We start from the raw sequence: 17,823 nt of genomic DNA on the forward strand, positions 1-17,823 counted from the left end.
GTATTGGAACGTGCGGACGAGTGGAGGATTTTTTAGAGCCGTTAGCACTGCGTAGTAAGATCATTTTTATGTGGAAAATTTGCAGAAATCAACCATTAAACAAAGAAACAGCAGCAAACGACCGTAATGAATAGAAAGCATCTTAGTTTTTAGTAAGAACACTCACTCATGATGGTAACGTAAAGCAGCTTAAAAACCCGGGATGAAGATAAACATAAATGATGAATATATATTGGAAACCTTAAAAGAACCCCACATACATGTAAATCGGAGCGAAATGGCATAAGACTATGCTCTAAGGTATTTTTTTTGTCAGAACGCAAACAAACACATACACGTGCCCAAATCAAATGGCAATGTCCGGTGTATAACGTATAAAGAGGATGGAACTAATAAAACTTTAAATTAAGAAATATGGTTATAACTTATATCAACAAACAACGCATGGCATGAATAGCGTTAAATGAACGAGAACGAGAACGAGAAATGGTCAAAATTTTCTACGTTACATTCGTGAATCTCCGGAAAAGGATGGGGATGCAAACGGAACGGAAGAGGAAAGAAAATATCTCTTGGACACCGTTGTTCCGGTAACAAAAGAGAAAGCAGCAACAGAATCGCAAGCAGTTGGAATTATCAAGCACATGTTGGCCAGCGCCCATGCTGTGGGTGATGAGAAAATTATTGAACCTTCTGTAGATTGGTTATAGCAGAAATAAAGACTTTTTATTGTGACAAATAATATTTAAAACAAACCTAGCGCATCGGGACACACAAGCATTTCGTGAAACACGCTGCGCAAAAAGAAAAAAAGATACAGATAAATACACAGGGTCGCGAAACTGAGAGGTGGATCGGGAACCACTTCAATCAGAGATATATTTGTAAAAACCAGACAGGAAATTGGAGTAAAGAGGAAGAGAAACAATGCACAAACAAATAAGTCAACAAAAATACGGGAAATACTTCGCGAAGCACGGAGAAGAACTGACGGCAAACGTGCTCGGAATTTGAAAATCGAATCGTTGAAAAAGCGCCCAACTAAAAGCGCAATGGGTCCTATAAAAAGGATGTTACGTACTGACGCCTACGACGTACAAATTGATCAAACTTTTCCGAACCGCAACTTTTCTAACCCCCGACTGAACTGATCACCGAATACAACCGATGGGAGACGGACAAACTGACGAACTATCTAAATAAAACGCGGAGGATGGACACTTGTTGGATTACATTACAGTTCGCAAAATGATCGTATAGTGATCGAAGCGAATGTGCAGTTATGATGCCCTTTTTTTTGCAGCAGTGCGATGTCCTTTTTTTTTTGAATCCAAGCAGTCTCTTTTTAAAATCCATTGTATTCGAATCCAATTTATGAAACATTATTTGTCAAAAATTATTTTTATAACAATGATCAAAACTATTTTTTTTGATTGATGTTGAATAGGTTATTGGTTTTCAAAATCTGTTAAATAGCAGTAAAAACGGTTGTATTGACTTGCTAATTAACATTTTAATTTAGAAAACAGCTCTTCCACATGAGTGTGAGTAATTACTTATTTTATGTCGTTTTCTTTTTTATCCCCGATAGGTGTGTGAGTAGAAATAACACAATATGAAATAAGAGACAGTTGTTGTTTTAACATGAAACAACATTGCGAATCCGAAACAAAATACAAAATATAGCAGAGCCTACATGGCAAGTAACGAAACGAAATAACATATACACACAGGAAAATAGACAACAGTGCAAAACGTACCGAATCTGAAGAAAACATAAAGAAAAGGGTAGCAGCTAAAAGTATTCACCATCCAACAGAACACGAAAAACTTTCGAGGAGAAAAGGCATTTCGCGAGAAGGCAGCAAACGAGGGGTTGAATTATATTTGACAGAAAACCAGAAAAGTCGCACGATTGTGCGTGCAAAAGGCAAAGAAAAAAAAACGGTGAGAGATGAAACGTTGAAATAAAATGTGAAAACATATATTTACTGATAAATAACTTTTTTCGTGTGATTTTTTATTCTTTTAATATCTTTTAATAAAAAATGGGAAACAGATCTAAGACCGATTCAATTGAAATTGAATACAATAAACGATAAGTTGGTGATATCACCAACCAGACATGGTTAATTATAAAAAATACAGTTATTTTTCAAAAGATTTTTTTATTACGGAAACTATTTATGGGCACTTCTTCACTATTGTTTAGATAATTGTTTCACTACCAGATTTCTGTTTTATTCAAATGGTCATATAAAATCAATACACTACATATGGGGTGCGTTTATCGTGTTGCCGTCTCCTTCTGGGTATTCCTTTATGGATAAATGAACACATTTTTTAAACCTTGCGCCGGATATGGCCATCATGCAGTAAACAGTTGTGCATGTTGTGCATCTTCGTAACGTCTTTCAAAATACAAATTGTAATATATGTTTTTCTCTTTTATTTTTCAATACATTTTACTTATTGCTTGCGATAAACTTCCCACAGGAAATGGGAAAGCGTACCCCCGGTGGGGTGGTGTTGTACAGTCCTATAAAAGTTTCTTACGATAGCTTTAAAGTAATGGAAAGATTACGTTACGTTAGGACGGAGAACGTTTCATTATAAGACAGACATGGACGAGTAAATTTTATCCTTGACACATTTAAGGATTTAAATCTGTTTAATCTTAACTCATAAAAGATTCATTGGATATTGTTCGAGAGAATTGAATTTCGACTGCCACCTCAACAAGGCATCTTGAATAGTTTCAAACATATCTTTATAATCTAACTACCTGATATGATTAAATTTGCTCTCAAAATTGAGGTAAACCAACCCGACAACTGGAGGAGTGATTTTTCCTACTCATGGACGTCATTGAAAAACAAACAAGATATAGAAATATTCGCTGAGATTAACGGGTTACATAGTAGCGATAGAAATGGGGTTCAAAAATAAAAGGAAACGATATTACGAAATGCATGGAAAGTAGCGGTGGCATTTGGCATCAGTGTCGAACGGCACCAGCCACGTCAAGCGTAGCTGACCTTTTGATCGTACGCCTTGTCGCGCAGATCCTGATCGTCCGGGAGGGCATGGTGGCGCAATCGGCACAGCTGCGCCCCATACCGCAGGATCAGCATGATGACCAGGACGATGAACATCGCCAACATGGCCACCGCCGGGTACGCGACCAACCAAGCCATCCTGTGTTTCTGGCACGCGGTCGTCCCCTTGGTTAGATGTCGCTCTCGCGCTTCTGCTGCAGTTCCACGTACTCTTCGCGATGGAAACCCTGGGGCGTGGATCCACGCGGATGCTGCTGTTGGTGGTACTGGGGTCGATGATGCGAAACGGTGTACTCCACTGGGCGTTCGACGTCGGGCTGTAAGTGAAGAAGAGAAGGAAAACTCAATTATCGTTCAGCGGGAAATCTCTGCAGGACGTTTTTCTATGCAAAGATCGGTACATATTTTATTTTCATACTTTTGCACTCGTTTTCTTATTTATGTCCAACACTTAAGACAAAAAGAAATGCCTTAGCAATCATGAGCTTTCTCGTTCGTGCTTTGCCTAAAGTATGATTCATCACTTATGCAGCGTAAGTAATTGAAAAGTTATGCTCTGCATTGGATGGCACAAAAATCATACCGGTTAAGACGAAAATTCTGCCTTTCTTATTTTGGTTAAAATTATACTGAAGAACACTTTAAAATATTTCTATGAACGAATTTCATTGTTAAAAAAAAATCCTTCCGAAAATTATAAAAATTATTCAATAAAACTCTTTAAACCACCAATAAAACTGTTTTTGTTGTCTCCGTATTGTGTACGCATTTATCCTTATAATCCAAATTCCAAAAATATGATTGAAAAATCAGAAACGACCATATATCTTAATTCTGTGCTTCTGCTGTTGAGATCGTTTTTATGTTAAGTTACTTATTTCATATTTCGTGAGAACTTTGCACGAACTTATGGAAGGATAAATATGTACGCAACATGGAGACTGCTGTGACCCTATTGAGTGTTGTAGTTATAACTAGACAACTTTCCACCATTTTTTCAGATTTACATTTATATGTATTTAATAGAAAGATATCGTATATTTTGTTCCGTCTAGCAGTGTAACATACTTTAAACATAGAGTGAAATAATTGTTCAAAATTCATCTTTTGTGTACATACAATAATGGTTCAGTATTTAATATTCATCGTCAGAAAGTGATTCCAGTGATTGGCTGTCAAAATGATGACTATTTGCACTTTTTGATCATTGTACCACTTGGTGACCAATTTTTAAGCTCTTTATAGCACATACTTCGTAAAGAGATGGACAAAGAAGATGTTATATATATATAAGTGAAATTCATAGTTATCGATTCTAAGTACTTTAAAGAGACCGCAAAGCCAGACAATTGTTCTTTTTCCAGGAGTTCCATTTACCGGTTTGAACAGTGTATTGCATAAAATTAGAATGATAAAGCTACTTAACGTAATTAGAACATTTTTTACGGAGGCTGTGATCTTATACCGCCTCGTTTCCTTAAAAAATCTGATAAGTTTATAACAATAAGAATTTGCCTAACAGGACTTCACAATTTGAGTGTTTTTTTTCGTATCACAAGCGATATGGCACCTTTAACGCCGGTATTTTTGCACCAAGCAAAACAGACATGAGAAAACGTTCCGGAGCTTTCGTCGATGGAAAACCTAATTTTAATTACAGACACCATAGTATCTTAGCTGCTGAACGACGACAGCAGAATCGCCGATTATCTTCGAACGATTTGCCCGATTACCCCCATCCGGTGTCCGGAGAGCCGGAATTAGCCCGGAAGTATCGCTTGCATTCCTGCCAGCGAGAAAAATGCCTCCCTGGCTCGTTTCGAAAGAGAACCGAAATCACCGACGATCGGAAAGGCTTACGCAAATCATGGCAGGAGGCCTTCGAGGGCAAAAACCGGCAACCGTGCAGCATCCATCCTCCCCGGGGGAGCCTTTCGTCATCATCATCGTTAGGGAAGTAGCAGCGTCCACCAAACGAGTCAAAAAGATGCCGACCAGGCTGACGATCGATCGGCTCAGCGAGAGTCACTTTTCTTGCCCTCAAGGAATTACGAATCAGATTGGCCACATTTTTCATGCGCCTCCAGGCACCCCCGGTACCACACAGTTCAATGAACCGCTGCTCGGTGGAAAATTTGGGGGAGCTGACCGCTTTTCAACCGGTTGCAAACACCGCCCACCATGGGATGTAGTATGTGTATGCAGGTGTCGGTTATGCATAGAACCCGACTTGCATTGGACTGCAGCAAAGTGCATTAATTGGGTCGCCCCGCCCACCAGTCCTGCGTTCCGGTGTTGTCCTTTGCACCTCGAAACAACGGATCGGATTGCCGAACGGGTGTGCCGCCGCCGGTGCCATGCTGGTGGATTATTTCGAATCCTAGCGCGAATTTTGCGGATCCGGTCAGACGCCTAGCCCATCCGTTCGGCTCGAGCCCGCGGTGCTAGAGATGAGAATTTTAATTAAATAATGTTACCCATCAATTATTGGCCACCAGATCCGGTGCGAACGAGCGATAGCACTGCGGTATTCGGTGTGGTGACAAAAAGAAAAACAGAAAGAACGATTTAACACCCTGCTACCGGGATTCCTCCTCGGTTGGTAAAAAGATAAATTGTAGCTTTAACTTTAAACGGTTGAATGCAAAATTATGAAATAACCATTTGCTTATTTGCTTATTATATTATGCTTATAGTATTCAGCAATAACCGGGAAACGCTATATATAACAATCGTTAAACAAAACGCTTTACCTTCCCTACAGCATAATATTTTTCGATTGCTGACTCGGATAACAAAAGCATAGAAAAAATAATACTAAACTATTAATTACCATTAACTTAGGAGTAATTTTCATTCCATGCGAGAAATAAATTTCCGTTAGGATACTAAATTGCTAAGCTTTAGCCATTTTTGGTGAACGCACACAAAAAACACAAAATGTATGGTAAGCTCAAAACTGGCCTTCAAGTTTAAAAACGATGTTATTTAAGCAATTACCAAACATTTATAGAAGAAAACAGCATATCAGCTCATTGTAACTTTAAGCTGGCATCATAAATATAATCAACGGTATAAAATTATACAAAATTAAAATTAAAATTAAATCACTTTCAATTTGTTTAACTTTCGAATGAATTCTCTTCTATTGTCTGACAAAACAATTCCATACTTGGTGTGCAACCTGTATCCTTATTTTTCTCATCGTCCCTGGAGAACAATTTCCGACCGATTTTCGTCGATAATTATCGCAACTCGCGCAACGACTCCCTGCAGAGATGGTCCCAATACTGCGATGTGAGTCCAATCTGGCCGACCCGCCGGCGAGCAATATAGCTCATTCGTTGATACCGATTCGTACCGAAAGGCCCACACCAATCAGCGGCCACCGTGTGGTGAAAAATGGCCTCGCTCGACTAGGGACTTTTTTCGCCTCGGCACCTCGGCTTGGCCGCGTTGCCGACGTTCGAGAGCCTCCAGTTTGTCACGCCGTATCTGAGCAGGGCCGAGTTACCACCGGGCACGCGCTGTGTATCTCCCAGCCTTCAGGACACGATAACTTCTGGCGCGATGTGTTATACCGGTATCTGCTTCAATTTCCGCTGTTCCCGCGGGTCGTCAGTAGCACTAAATGTAGTGCCGACCTGCAGCACCAATGTTCACTGTATCTGCTTCTGGAGCCGGAAACGCAACCCCTAGCAGGTGTTTCTGCGTCTACAGTTCCTGCCGGCCAAAGGGAACTGGAATCACTCGGCTAGATTTGTTGTGGCGATCAACGAACTACGGCTCACCCAGGACTTGAATAATCTTGCAGAGCGAAGATCGGATAACGCGTGATCTTCGTCGATGTAGGGATACTGGTCTTCCCGCGCGAATCCTGTTCGGCACAGTTACTGTCGACGTTCGTTTAACGAGTTGCACCTAAGGACGCTGTCTCCCTCTAACATACCGCTCAACGTGACAAACTTCGAGCACATTGAATCCTACGACCAGTTGCACCACAATTTGGAAATCGTTGCAGAGGACGAACACCCCAAGAATATGCCATCGCTATTCACTTCCCCCGAAACTTGGAGGATTTGCACTCCTGCTCGTAGGAGGGTTCGTGTTGGCGGTGGTTACGTTTGTTGCAAAACTGGTTGTCTATTACATTCTCAAATCTAATTCAGTACCTTGCATTGAGCGAAATTTCACAGCGAAGCACCATCAAAAGTGGCAATTCAGATAACAAATCATTGTAAATTTCACTTTTTTACCAATTTAGCAACACATTGAAGATGTAAAGTGATGTTTTCTAATTGTCCCTTCACATGCCTGGCATCGTTCTATCGATGCTTTCATAAAAAAATGTTCAATGCTTTTATAACACAAAACTTATGGATTTTTCAAAAATGTGTCTGTTCCGGTACCTTTTGCACATCGTAGCGGAATCCATCCAAAATTGGAGATAAGATATCAAATTTGATATATTATACACGGTGTACAATATGTTTACAAGTCCAACAGTTCTTGTGTGTTACCACTAGTATATGTTTGTCGGTGTCCAATTGCTCTTACACATTCTACATATTATTCTAAAGTTCTACTGTGTTTGCACAAGTAATTTAAAGTTTTGTTTGATTATTACCATTCACTGTTCATTGCTTATAAAAAGTCATCTATGATAATAGTGTAATCTTATCGCATATAGAAGAAACGATAAATGTTTATCTAAATAATGACTTTGAATAAAAACAGAATAAACTTTACATTATCACTTACGTTGACTGGTTGGAAGTGACTGGCGTCCTTCAGCTCCGTTAAGTCAAGTGGCGGTTGTTTGTGGGGCGTGGACGACCAAAGTGACACTAACCACAGATTGCCTAGAATTTAATTAAATAACCGAGTTAAAAAAATACTATTTCATCGAAGAAGCAGGGCTTTGCTTCACAGGAACTTTAATACACCAAACCGAAGGTGTTATGCAGTTTTGACACAGGAATAGAGAATTTCTGTAGTTGAATAGTATTGTCTACTAAAGCTTCTTCAAAGGAAGGATAGATCAATCCATCACATAGAATGAATACACGGACCCTCTACTAAACTACAATCACACAATTACATTTTCCGGCTCTTCCAATACCTGTGTTCCGGTCCTGCCAGTACGTTTTGTACTTCGAGCAGCAGCAGCAAATGATGTTCAGCAAGATAAGTAGAACGCCGAAGACGGTGCAGATGGCGATTGTAACGTAGAACGGGTTGAAGTTGCCGTAGATGTGTCCTTTGAACAATGGGTTATCCAGATACGCCGTTCGCTCCTCGATGGTGGACATGATACACCATTCCAACTGGGGGACCTTCCAGGTGTTCGATTCAAACCGGTACACACACGCGCTAATGCCGTGAGCAATTCAACAGGATCGCTAGCCAAAAAGGAATAAAAATACGATGAAATCAAATCGATGGAACAAAACCTGGAAACGATGGGTCAGTTCGCGATGTTGATGAACGTTTGTCCAAGCCGATGTCTCGGTTCCCGTTTACAGTTCTAGTTTGCTAGCCCTTATCGAAGGGTGGAAGTGAAAAAGCTCCCACATGTTGCCTGTGCCTACGACTCTGGAGCGCTAGGGACAAATCGATCGTAGATGCAGCAGGCTGTTGTTGATTGCACCGAACGAAACGCGATGAGCCCGTTGCCCACCGAATGCAATCATCGAAAAATACGACGTAAATGGAATGCTTAATTTGATTCGTTTGGGGAATATTCGCCATGGTTTTCGCAAACAGCAACGGTAGACAAAAGGCGCACAAAAATCAAGGACGTTTCATATTCTATGATTTCTGACCAAACATGAATGAAATACTGCTTTGTCTAAATGTGTTTTAAATCTGGTCACGTACACCTAATTCCACCCTCAACAATGCACACGTGGTCAAAGGACAGTGATAAAAGTCGTTGCCGTTTACAAGTAGAAGTTGCACAAAACAATAAAACATTATACTAACGACACTGTTACTGTTCTGCAACATACTGTTCTCTGGTATTGAATATTACACCTATTGAACTGAAGCGTATTAAAAATGATTTATTCGATAGACTTAAGGCTAAAAGAATGTCAAAAAACCTGCTTCTAATTATTCTCAGATAATTTATATCGAACCAAAAAGAACTACTGGCAATTAAGGGTTGAGTCTGGGCAATTCGGTTACATAGGTCATAACATGCCTAGCCCGATTAGACGAACCGATTCTTTGGAGAATCTGCATTCCAATCATGTGAACTTCATGCAATCCTTTTTTATTAAAAGCCTTAGCACGATCGGAAGATTCAGTCGCTTTATTTAACTGTGAGAGTCTCATGTTAATCCCGGTTAGGCTGATATAATATTGGCTCACTGGCTAAATGGTAATGACTTTTGTTGAATAACCTTCGAAACTAATTGTTGTAAGGGATATGCCCAAAACTCTATTATATTTTAAAGCCACTTGTTGAACGCCTAGAGTGAACTAACACAATTGTCGGTCAAAATCTCTATAATCTCAACAAAAAAAAAAACTAACACAATTCAGTATTTTACGCAAAAATAGTAAACGAGCAAACAATATGGGAATTTTACGGAACAAAATTTGTATTTTACTATATCAATACTCGGATTTTGAAGAAAAAACAAATCATCATCCTCCATATAATTCCCAACTAAAAAAACCCATATCGGGCTCAACCGGGATTTGAACCCGGGACCTCTCGCACCCAAAGCGAGAATCATACCCCTAGACCATTGAGCCACCTGTTGGACGCACCCAACAGCAAAGGTTAAAAATCAACCGTACGAACAAATGGATACAACGCGCGCCACACGATATAAACAAGCGCGTTTAGACATGTGTGTTGGTAAACACGCTGCGCCGTACCCACACCTGAGACACGCGGCACCGCTCGACGCTGCAGATGCGTCTTGCGTCTTTTCGACAATGTTTCTTCCGATGAGTCAGCTTCATGAAACAATTGTTGTTAAATCGAATGAATTCATCTTCTTTCAATTAATCGATCATGTGAAGAAGATATGACCGACGATCGCTCTTCATGCAGACTTTACAGTACAGTACAGCGATGATCTTATGCGATCGGTGTGTACTCTCCCTCCGATGCGTTCTTATGTAGGGCGTGATCACTTCTCGCTAACAAATTTCACATGGAGATCCAATGACTCCCTAGGAACACTAAAAGATGCCACTTTCATTCAAAATGCTTTTCATTTCCGCTGGCCCTCTTTTGAATCGATTGGACTGTCGTTGCAGGGCGTTAGCCCGCCCTGGTTAGGGTGTGGTACGCGATTGAATTCATTTGACACATGGTACACAGTTCTCACATTTGTTTGCGGTTTCTACGCAACGCTCGTTGAAATCTTTTTGTTTAGTTTTCTTTAGTATATTTCATGCTACTACACTTTCTACTAACTTACAACGGAAGGATAAATAAGACACGCCAAACAGCACACAGATAGCTGGAAATTCCAAATACTCGCAACGCCTGTTGGCACGGAAACCACTCGCAGCCACAGCTTACGTCGTAATGTGCTTTTGATTCGTGCAAGTGTAACCAAACGAAAGTCGTCGATCCAACCGCCAACACACGGATACGGATACAGCGGAACCTTTCGGTCACGACAAACACCAACATACGCTACACAACCGCTCATTCAACCGATCATCCCACAATGGTTACCTAGATGTCTTTATTTATGTCTTTTAATGAAAAATATTTTGTGTGAATTCACGAAAATTATGTTATGTAGAACGTAACCAACTTTTATAAATCAGCAGACATGTATAGGATTATAATAATCCTAATTTTAAATTATAAAAATGTAAAGTATTCACAATTTTTGTTTAATTCAAACAATAGCAAAACATTCGTAAGTAAAAACATCTATTCACTTTCCTGGCAAATTATCCAATTCAGAAGTATGAAGAATGATCTTAAAATGTTTTTTTCTAATCAATAAAACCATTCAGACACCTTCTGATATAGGCCAAAGACCACTGTGCGGCGAGCTCACAACGCCATTGTAATGATAATTAGGCAGGTCTCGCCGTAGCTCGTAGCTACGAGTTTGCCTGTGCCGACGTTGCTGTGGTGTGTGTGTGATGGCTACTTTTAAAAACTGTCTGCCATCGCAGCGACCATACGTGTTATTTGTTCGTTTTTTCAACGGTCAACCCGTGCATTATTAAATCACCGACCAACTCTACATCCAAAAGTGGATTTTAACTTTGAAGGAGCACCAAATATACCCAGTTTTTAGCCACACGTCAGACCTGCTCTATGCAACGTTGATTAATATTTTTTTGAAATAGTCATCACAACAGTAAAGGATAATCGGGGAAAGTATAAAGCGTAGATGTGTGAATTTCCGACTGAGTAATTAAAAAGTCTTTAGACAGGACCACATGACTGTTCAATGTTGAGACGGTTACAAGAAATTATACGTGTTGGTAATGTTTGTCCAAGTTCCATTTGGTGATGAAAACCCGGACCTGTATTCTCAATTCCTTCCGTCCTTTCAACTGACTAATTTGCTTCCTTTGGTTTACTAAATGTTACTAAATAATGTTTTGTTAGTATGCTTGGCAATGCTTCAAAAGATAAAAAAGATTTAAATTTTGCGCATTTCCCCGATTGCGTGAGTTTGAATCTTAATCACGAGAGACGGGCTGTCCTTGTACCTTATGGAAAATAATCAATTGACAATGTTTTCAAATTGAAAGCTTCGATTGAAATCAATTCCGACAAACGCATACACAGCTAAAACAAACAAATAAAAACGCACAACATAAAACTTCAATTGAAAACGCGTACTAAATGCACTGATTAAAACGTTTCTAGGAATCAATTAATTCAATACGTCCAATATCCAGCCGCTCCAATCTGCCGCACCTTGGAAAACGCCGTCGGATACAGCACAGGATGAAATCATCGAGCAGATTCCGTGTAGTTTTTTTCCATCTATTTCCATACACTTTTTTCGCCTGTTCCGACGACAAAATTTATTTCATTCATTCGCGGTTTCCGTGTACGCTCACATGGGCAAACAACATTGAAACGACGAGTTTGTTAATAAATTTCTCAATTAACACACGTTCAACGAGCATTGTGCGTTTAATTAGATTTCATTGTACGCCATGGCGAGCATAGTGGTTCGAGACCCTCAATCTTGAACTCGTAAGCAACAATAGATCGCAATAACGTAGAAGATGAGGGGGATTTCAGCCGCACACAAGCGACCGTTTATGCGGCATGTCATTGGCGTGTGGTACAAATACTGCATCCTGTACCGTCAACACAGAAGGACTAATGCTAATCCCTGACCTCGATAACATTGGGAGGCTTTATTCCACCTTCCTGTTGGCAGTTGCACTTGCTTCGTTGCAGTTTCACGTTGAGCAAGGATTCTTGTTCGTGGAGAAGCCGTGAAAAGCAATCACATACATGGGGAAAAACATTTTCACAGGATTGATTGCACTTATTATTGTTATGCTGTGAGCGCGTGGAAGAGTATTTCACTGGTACAATTTTGTGCAAGATTTTGGAAAGTTTTATCAACCTTACTTGTATTTTGGAAAATCAATGTTATATGTTTTGAATACTATTTAATCTTCTCTTAGTAAATCTTTAATTGCATGCACATGAATGGATTAGTAAAGTGTAGTCATGCCAATTAACAAAAAAAATTAAACCAATCAATTTAAGAGCTCCTTTTTCTGAGCAACCCTAAAAAAATACACTTCTTCTTATCGAAACGATTACTTCAAATTCCAACCACCTCAGTTCAGAGAAGTTCATATTTATCGCGTTTTTTTTACCTTCACTGAGTGATCCTTCCTGTTAAAAGCGAGGTTGATTCGCACTTTGCTGTACACTTTTTCCCCTATGGGAGGAGAAAAGTACAGATGAATATCCCTTCCGGCCCTAAACGATCCTTTCAATCCTGTAGACTAAACCATCCAGTTCCGGTACGTGGTATGCTGGTGCCGTTTATGCATCATTAAGCATTTAGCAAATACAACGCTCCATAGCACTGGTACACCGTTCGATTGGAATCAGTTATGGTGGTCTTTACGTTGCATCGTATCGGAAATTCCAGGATAGGTAAGGCCATGGGTATCTGGCCAAATGTGCCGCTGGAATCGTTCAACGTGAAGCACCGGTGTAATTGTAAACCGAGCTTAATTTCTGCTGACGAGGATCCGTTCACTTGTAGTTCATGCCAACCTACGAGTACACCAGTAGTGTTGAAACTCTACTTACCAAGACCGACTTCAAGTTAAATCCACAGATCCCCGCGTCGGGAGGTTGTGTTGAGAATTGCTGGTAATTAAATCGGAATTATGTAGGTGATTAAAGACAAGGGTTCCGAAAGGGTGCTTTTCCTTGTTGCCAGAATTTGTTCCTCGGTCCCTTTGAGTTTCCTCAACTTTAAAAAAGTATGAAGAACGAAAACAACGATAATGTTAAGGACGAAAAGATCCACATGGGTAGGAATCTTGATTCCAAATAATAAGAAATTGATCACGGGTCGATTGATTTAGAAAGTTGTTCAGCGGTCCAAGGGTTCAGATATGTATCAATAAATGTTCATTTTTATCTTTTTCAAATTAAAAAACCTCTAAATTAAATTAACTAAAGAAATGCTGTTCAAACTGATACATCTCCCTTCGATATAGATAGCCTTTTTAAGTTTATACTTTTCAACTTAATTTATTTTCTGAACTAGTTTACTTTTAGAAAAATAATGGGTACTTTATGCTTGGTTAGTATTACAGTCACTCACAACACTCACACACAAAATTGTTAACCCATTTGAAAGTATTAAGGAGCTTAATTAACAGCCATAGGGAAGGTCTAGCCCTACGTAAAAATAGCAGCCGAATAGAACCATTCATCACACATATGAGACATAAAGTTATGAGACATTAGCAAAAAAAGGAGAACAAAAGTGTTATAGTGGATTAAAGTTTTCTTACCATTTTCTCAATTCGTACCCTTTTGTCACCAACAGCACTGGGATAACTTTTGGTAGTGGTAAGTTTTCTCGAGAAGTTAATCTTTGCCGATTCAGTCATGAAGCTTTTCTCTTCGTTGGGTTTTGTGTGTCGTCTGTGCGAGGATGTTTCCTACTCTCTCCTCGAAAGCACTTGACTGATTTTCCGTATTCATAAAGTCGTGTGTGACAAACGGTTAAGAGTATGATGGAGCTATGTGTGGTTGAATGTTTTTATTGTGTTTTTTATATATTCATTATTCTTCTAACTTTTTAGTGTTTCACTGTTTAATCCTTATTCTTTTACTTATTATGTTTCAAACTTCATCATATAGTTTATTTTAAAAGGATTTGAACACAACGGATACACTTTAGTAGGAGGTTTCAAAGGTCAGTTTTTTTTATAGTTCATAGTAAACTTAAAAATAAGAAAAGAAGGATGCGTATACTATTGCAGGGAAGGAAAGCTATGGATGTTTAAATAACAACAGTTGCTTCCCTTTGCTTTAAAAGAAACCAAACCAAACTCTTGTAAACTGGCGGTAGAAGCCTATGCTGTGATAAAAAGGAAGAAAAATTGCATCCCTTGTCTGCTGTCTTTCTGACAAACATACCTCGCCCGACCTCTCAACTGGTTCAGTTTCCGGTTATGAAAACTCGGTCATAATGGAAGCGGGAGAAGGTTGACTAAAAACTACGGCTATCCTCACACTACACAAAAAAAAACTATGGCTAGGGAAAGTAAAAACGATGGATGAGACTGAAGTGACCGTACACCATTGTTTAAGTGGGTGGAGGAGTTTGAAAACAACCTTCAAATGGTCAAAATAAAAACAGGTTAGTGTGACGGTACGACCATATGCAAAGATCCATGAGAGACCATGTTTTGGGAAGTTTAATATCCGTTTCATCAGCCACTTGATTGTGTCTTATTTTGCTGCGAATCGGCCTCCATAACTTGGAGGTAAGGGGTGATATATGATAGTACTATTTAATTGGAACAAAACTACATTCTTACGACGATATGTACTACGATTTCTTTGTACCAATAAAAAAATAATTTGTCTCCCAGTACATAGACTTTCAGATTCAGATGTCAAAGAGAAAAATTTCATTAGTCCAATAACGTATTCGACCTTACTGACGGAAAATAGGAACATTTCTTGAAGGGTAAGAAACGAGGGAGTAAGCTTGAAATCAATAACCTTATCAATCTATTAAAGTAAGAATCAAAGGAAAAATGTAATTGCCCAATTAATATATGGCACCGCAGCTGAACTTATACCATATTATACCAAGTGTTTATTATAAGCATTTCGTAAGCATACCACTGCACTACCTAACGCAATGGGAGAAAACACAGCAACGTGAAAAAATACCTTATTATTGCGCGTGCAACATTATTTTTCATCAATATCTCTCCAATATTTTCAACTGCTTTTTCTTTAAACAAGTTTTTTGTTATTATAATTGTTTTAAAATTAAAAGTAAACTGATTGGTTTTATTAGATCTAGTTTCATAATGGAGGCTTTCGTTTCTGTTATATAGAAATCCACTTTGTTTGTTATAGTCATTTTTAGTAAAACTAGAGCTTACAAATTATGAAATTTTTAAAAAGTTTTGGTTTTTTTAAATTCTTTCTGCCCTTTTGTTGTAAGTTAGTGTTTAGAAATTAATTTCAAAGGTTTAATTTAAAACTTTGCTCTTTTACCGTAAACCACCATTAAAAAAAACTTTTCCGTAAAAAAGAAAAGTATATTCTTGGCATACACTAATGATACCTTTAAATCCTATCGCGACTCAGAAGAATTGAGAGCGAAAAAGAATTTTTCCGGGAAAACGCTTGATCGTATCGGTGCAAACGGGTCTACACTTCCCATTTTCCATTTCATTAAACCATTCGGCGTGAAACGATCCTTTCAGGTTTGGAGGTGTTTGCTCATCAATAGAGCAGCCGTATTCGCCACCTGGTATCGGTGATAACAATGCTTTCGTTGCCCGGATATTCGGAAGAATCCTTAAAACTCTTCCGAACTCCAAACTGTAAAAGCATCCTTGGAAGCTGTATTGAAAACCCTTCATTTTGCAAAAAGTGTACGCCACCTTTTACCTTTTGCCTTTCCACGAACAGAACGACATTGTGACCTCACCATTCCGAGCTCAAGTCTGCACATCCGATGAAGGCGTTTTTTGTTTTCCACGTAAGCGAACGTGGACGTGCAGGAAAAAAAACTCCCTGCACGTCGATAGGGTAGATCGGATGGCACGGTTCGGTGGTTTTCACAGGCCCAACCGATTCCACCCTTCCGATAAGTGTTTCGCATTCTTGATTACTTCTTCGCACCGCACAAACAGCCCGAACGGGTCTCGGTGGTTTTTCCCACAGCTTTGGTTTTAAGTGTGCTTACATCAGACGCTCCTTTGCCCGGTATGAGATAGGGTCGTTTGTGAAACCATTTCTGCCATGTGTGACCTCAGGGCTGGAAGGGGGTCCATGGAGAAACATTTTCCGGTCTCGGGCGCTGTTCATTTGCCAGCGTTTGCACTGGAAAGATCTGTAGCATGCTGTAGAATCAATAACCCGGTATTGTTCGGATCTGGGTCGGAGTAGATCCTCGTGGGAGAATGTGCAACAGTCTCAGACATGGAATCCCATGACAGCGCCATCCCCCCCCCTCCCCCTCCCCTCCTCCCCCCAAGGAGTTTGGTCAAATCGCATCGTAAAATGTTAGTGTTACTGATTGGAATATCCCTTTGCTCTCACTTTTTAGTGCCAATTTCGAAGTGAAAGAGCTTTGGCTTGGCTTTACTAACCAATTCCAAACAAAGAATTGATAATCTTGTGCATCGTGAACCGTTCCGTGTGGGTGGTCATGGTTTACATTGGCTAGAAGAGCACGGGGGACGCACCCTCAAGATTGTCTTCTGACACTCGTTTTCTGCTCGGTTCATTAAATTATTAAACACGAACCAGAATAAACCGAACCGTACCAGTATAACTGAACAAAACTTATAGCAACGATAATAATTGTAGTAGAATATCAAAGGAATTATATCATTATAATCAAAGGAATATAATGATATAATTTGGCTCCATGCAAATTTTTGTTGTTTGTTTTTCTTTTGTTAAAAACCTAGTCACAATCGCTCTTCTTTTTATTCTTATTCTTTTTCAACATATTTTTCTTCTACATCTTCTTTCTTAGCTTAACGACTGTCTTTTCTTGGTTATCCCCCCCAAATCGAAAGACCCCCAAAAAATCGCCCTTAAATTTTGGAAAATAAAACGTTCTATATGCCGATGCCTATTATTGTAATCGTGCTCGTAATAACCTAGGCTCAAGTGAAAGAATCTGTCTCTCTGCCACCTTAATCGCGTGCAACACAGGCCGACCTATAACCTTACCAGCATGGACCATGGGCGACAAAAACTAATGATCTCCTGGAGAGATGAATTATGCTGGCCACATACACGCGGGGTGAAGTTTCCTCACACCATCGCTAACCTATAAACAATCTTCAGACCGGCGATATGGGAGATGCACAAGGGAAAATATAAATATAACATTGGAAGAGAAGATAAAAAACTGAAGCACAAGTGAGAAACAGGGGAACGTGCAAGCAAACATGCAGAAGAATACCATACATGGAAAGGAAAATAGAAAGCCACCCAGACGAGATGCGCCCGATGCGCCTGGCGGTTGGAAAATAAACACCAGACCAGACCAGAAGATGCAGTGAC

At 39.6% G+C, this 17,823-nt stretch overlaps 2 protein-coding genes and 1 non-coding gene across 3 annotated transcripts; all 3 read right to left on the minus strand.

The window, feature by feature from the left end:
• Positions 1-2,179: 2,179 nt before the first annotated feature.
• On the minus strand, positions 2,180-3,197 carry LOC131262729 (uncharacterized). The gene has a single exon (XM_058264792.1). The coding sequence runs from the start codon at positions 3,195-3,197 to the stop codon at positions 3,024-3,026; it is 174 nt and encodes a 57-aa protein (XP_058120775.1). The 3' UTR covers positions 2,180-3,023.
• A 32-nt stretch (positions 3,198-3,229) lies between these two features.
• On the minus strand, positions 3,230-10,627 carry LOC131262728 (uncharacterized). Its single transcript, XM_058264791.1, has 4 exons — positions 10,502-10,627; positions 8,182-8,461; positions 7,821-7,921; positions 3,230-3,376 (listed from the first exon to the last, which is right to left on the minus strand). The coding sequence occupies exons 2-4, from the start codon at positions 8,369-8,371 to the stop codon at positions 3,230-3,232; spliced, it is 438 nt and encodes a 145-aa protein (XP_058120774.1). The 5' UTR covers positions 8,372-8,461; positions 10,502-10,627.
• On the minus strand, positions 9,753-9,824 carry Trnap-ugg (transfer RNA proline (anticodon UGG)). The gene has a single exon. It is a non-coding gene; the product is annotated as a tRNA-Pro (tRNA).
• Positions 10,628-17,823: the final 7,196 nt, after the last annotated feature.

This window comes from Anopheles coustani, chromosome 2 (genome assembly GCF_943734705.1).
Source record: "Anopheles coustani chromosome 2, idAnoCousDA_361_x.2, whole genome shotgun sequence".
Lineage (NCBI taxonomy): Eukaryota > Metazoa > Arthropoda > Insecta > Diptera > Culicidae > Anopheles > Anopheles coustani.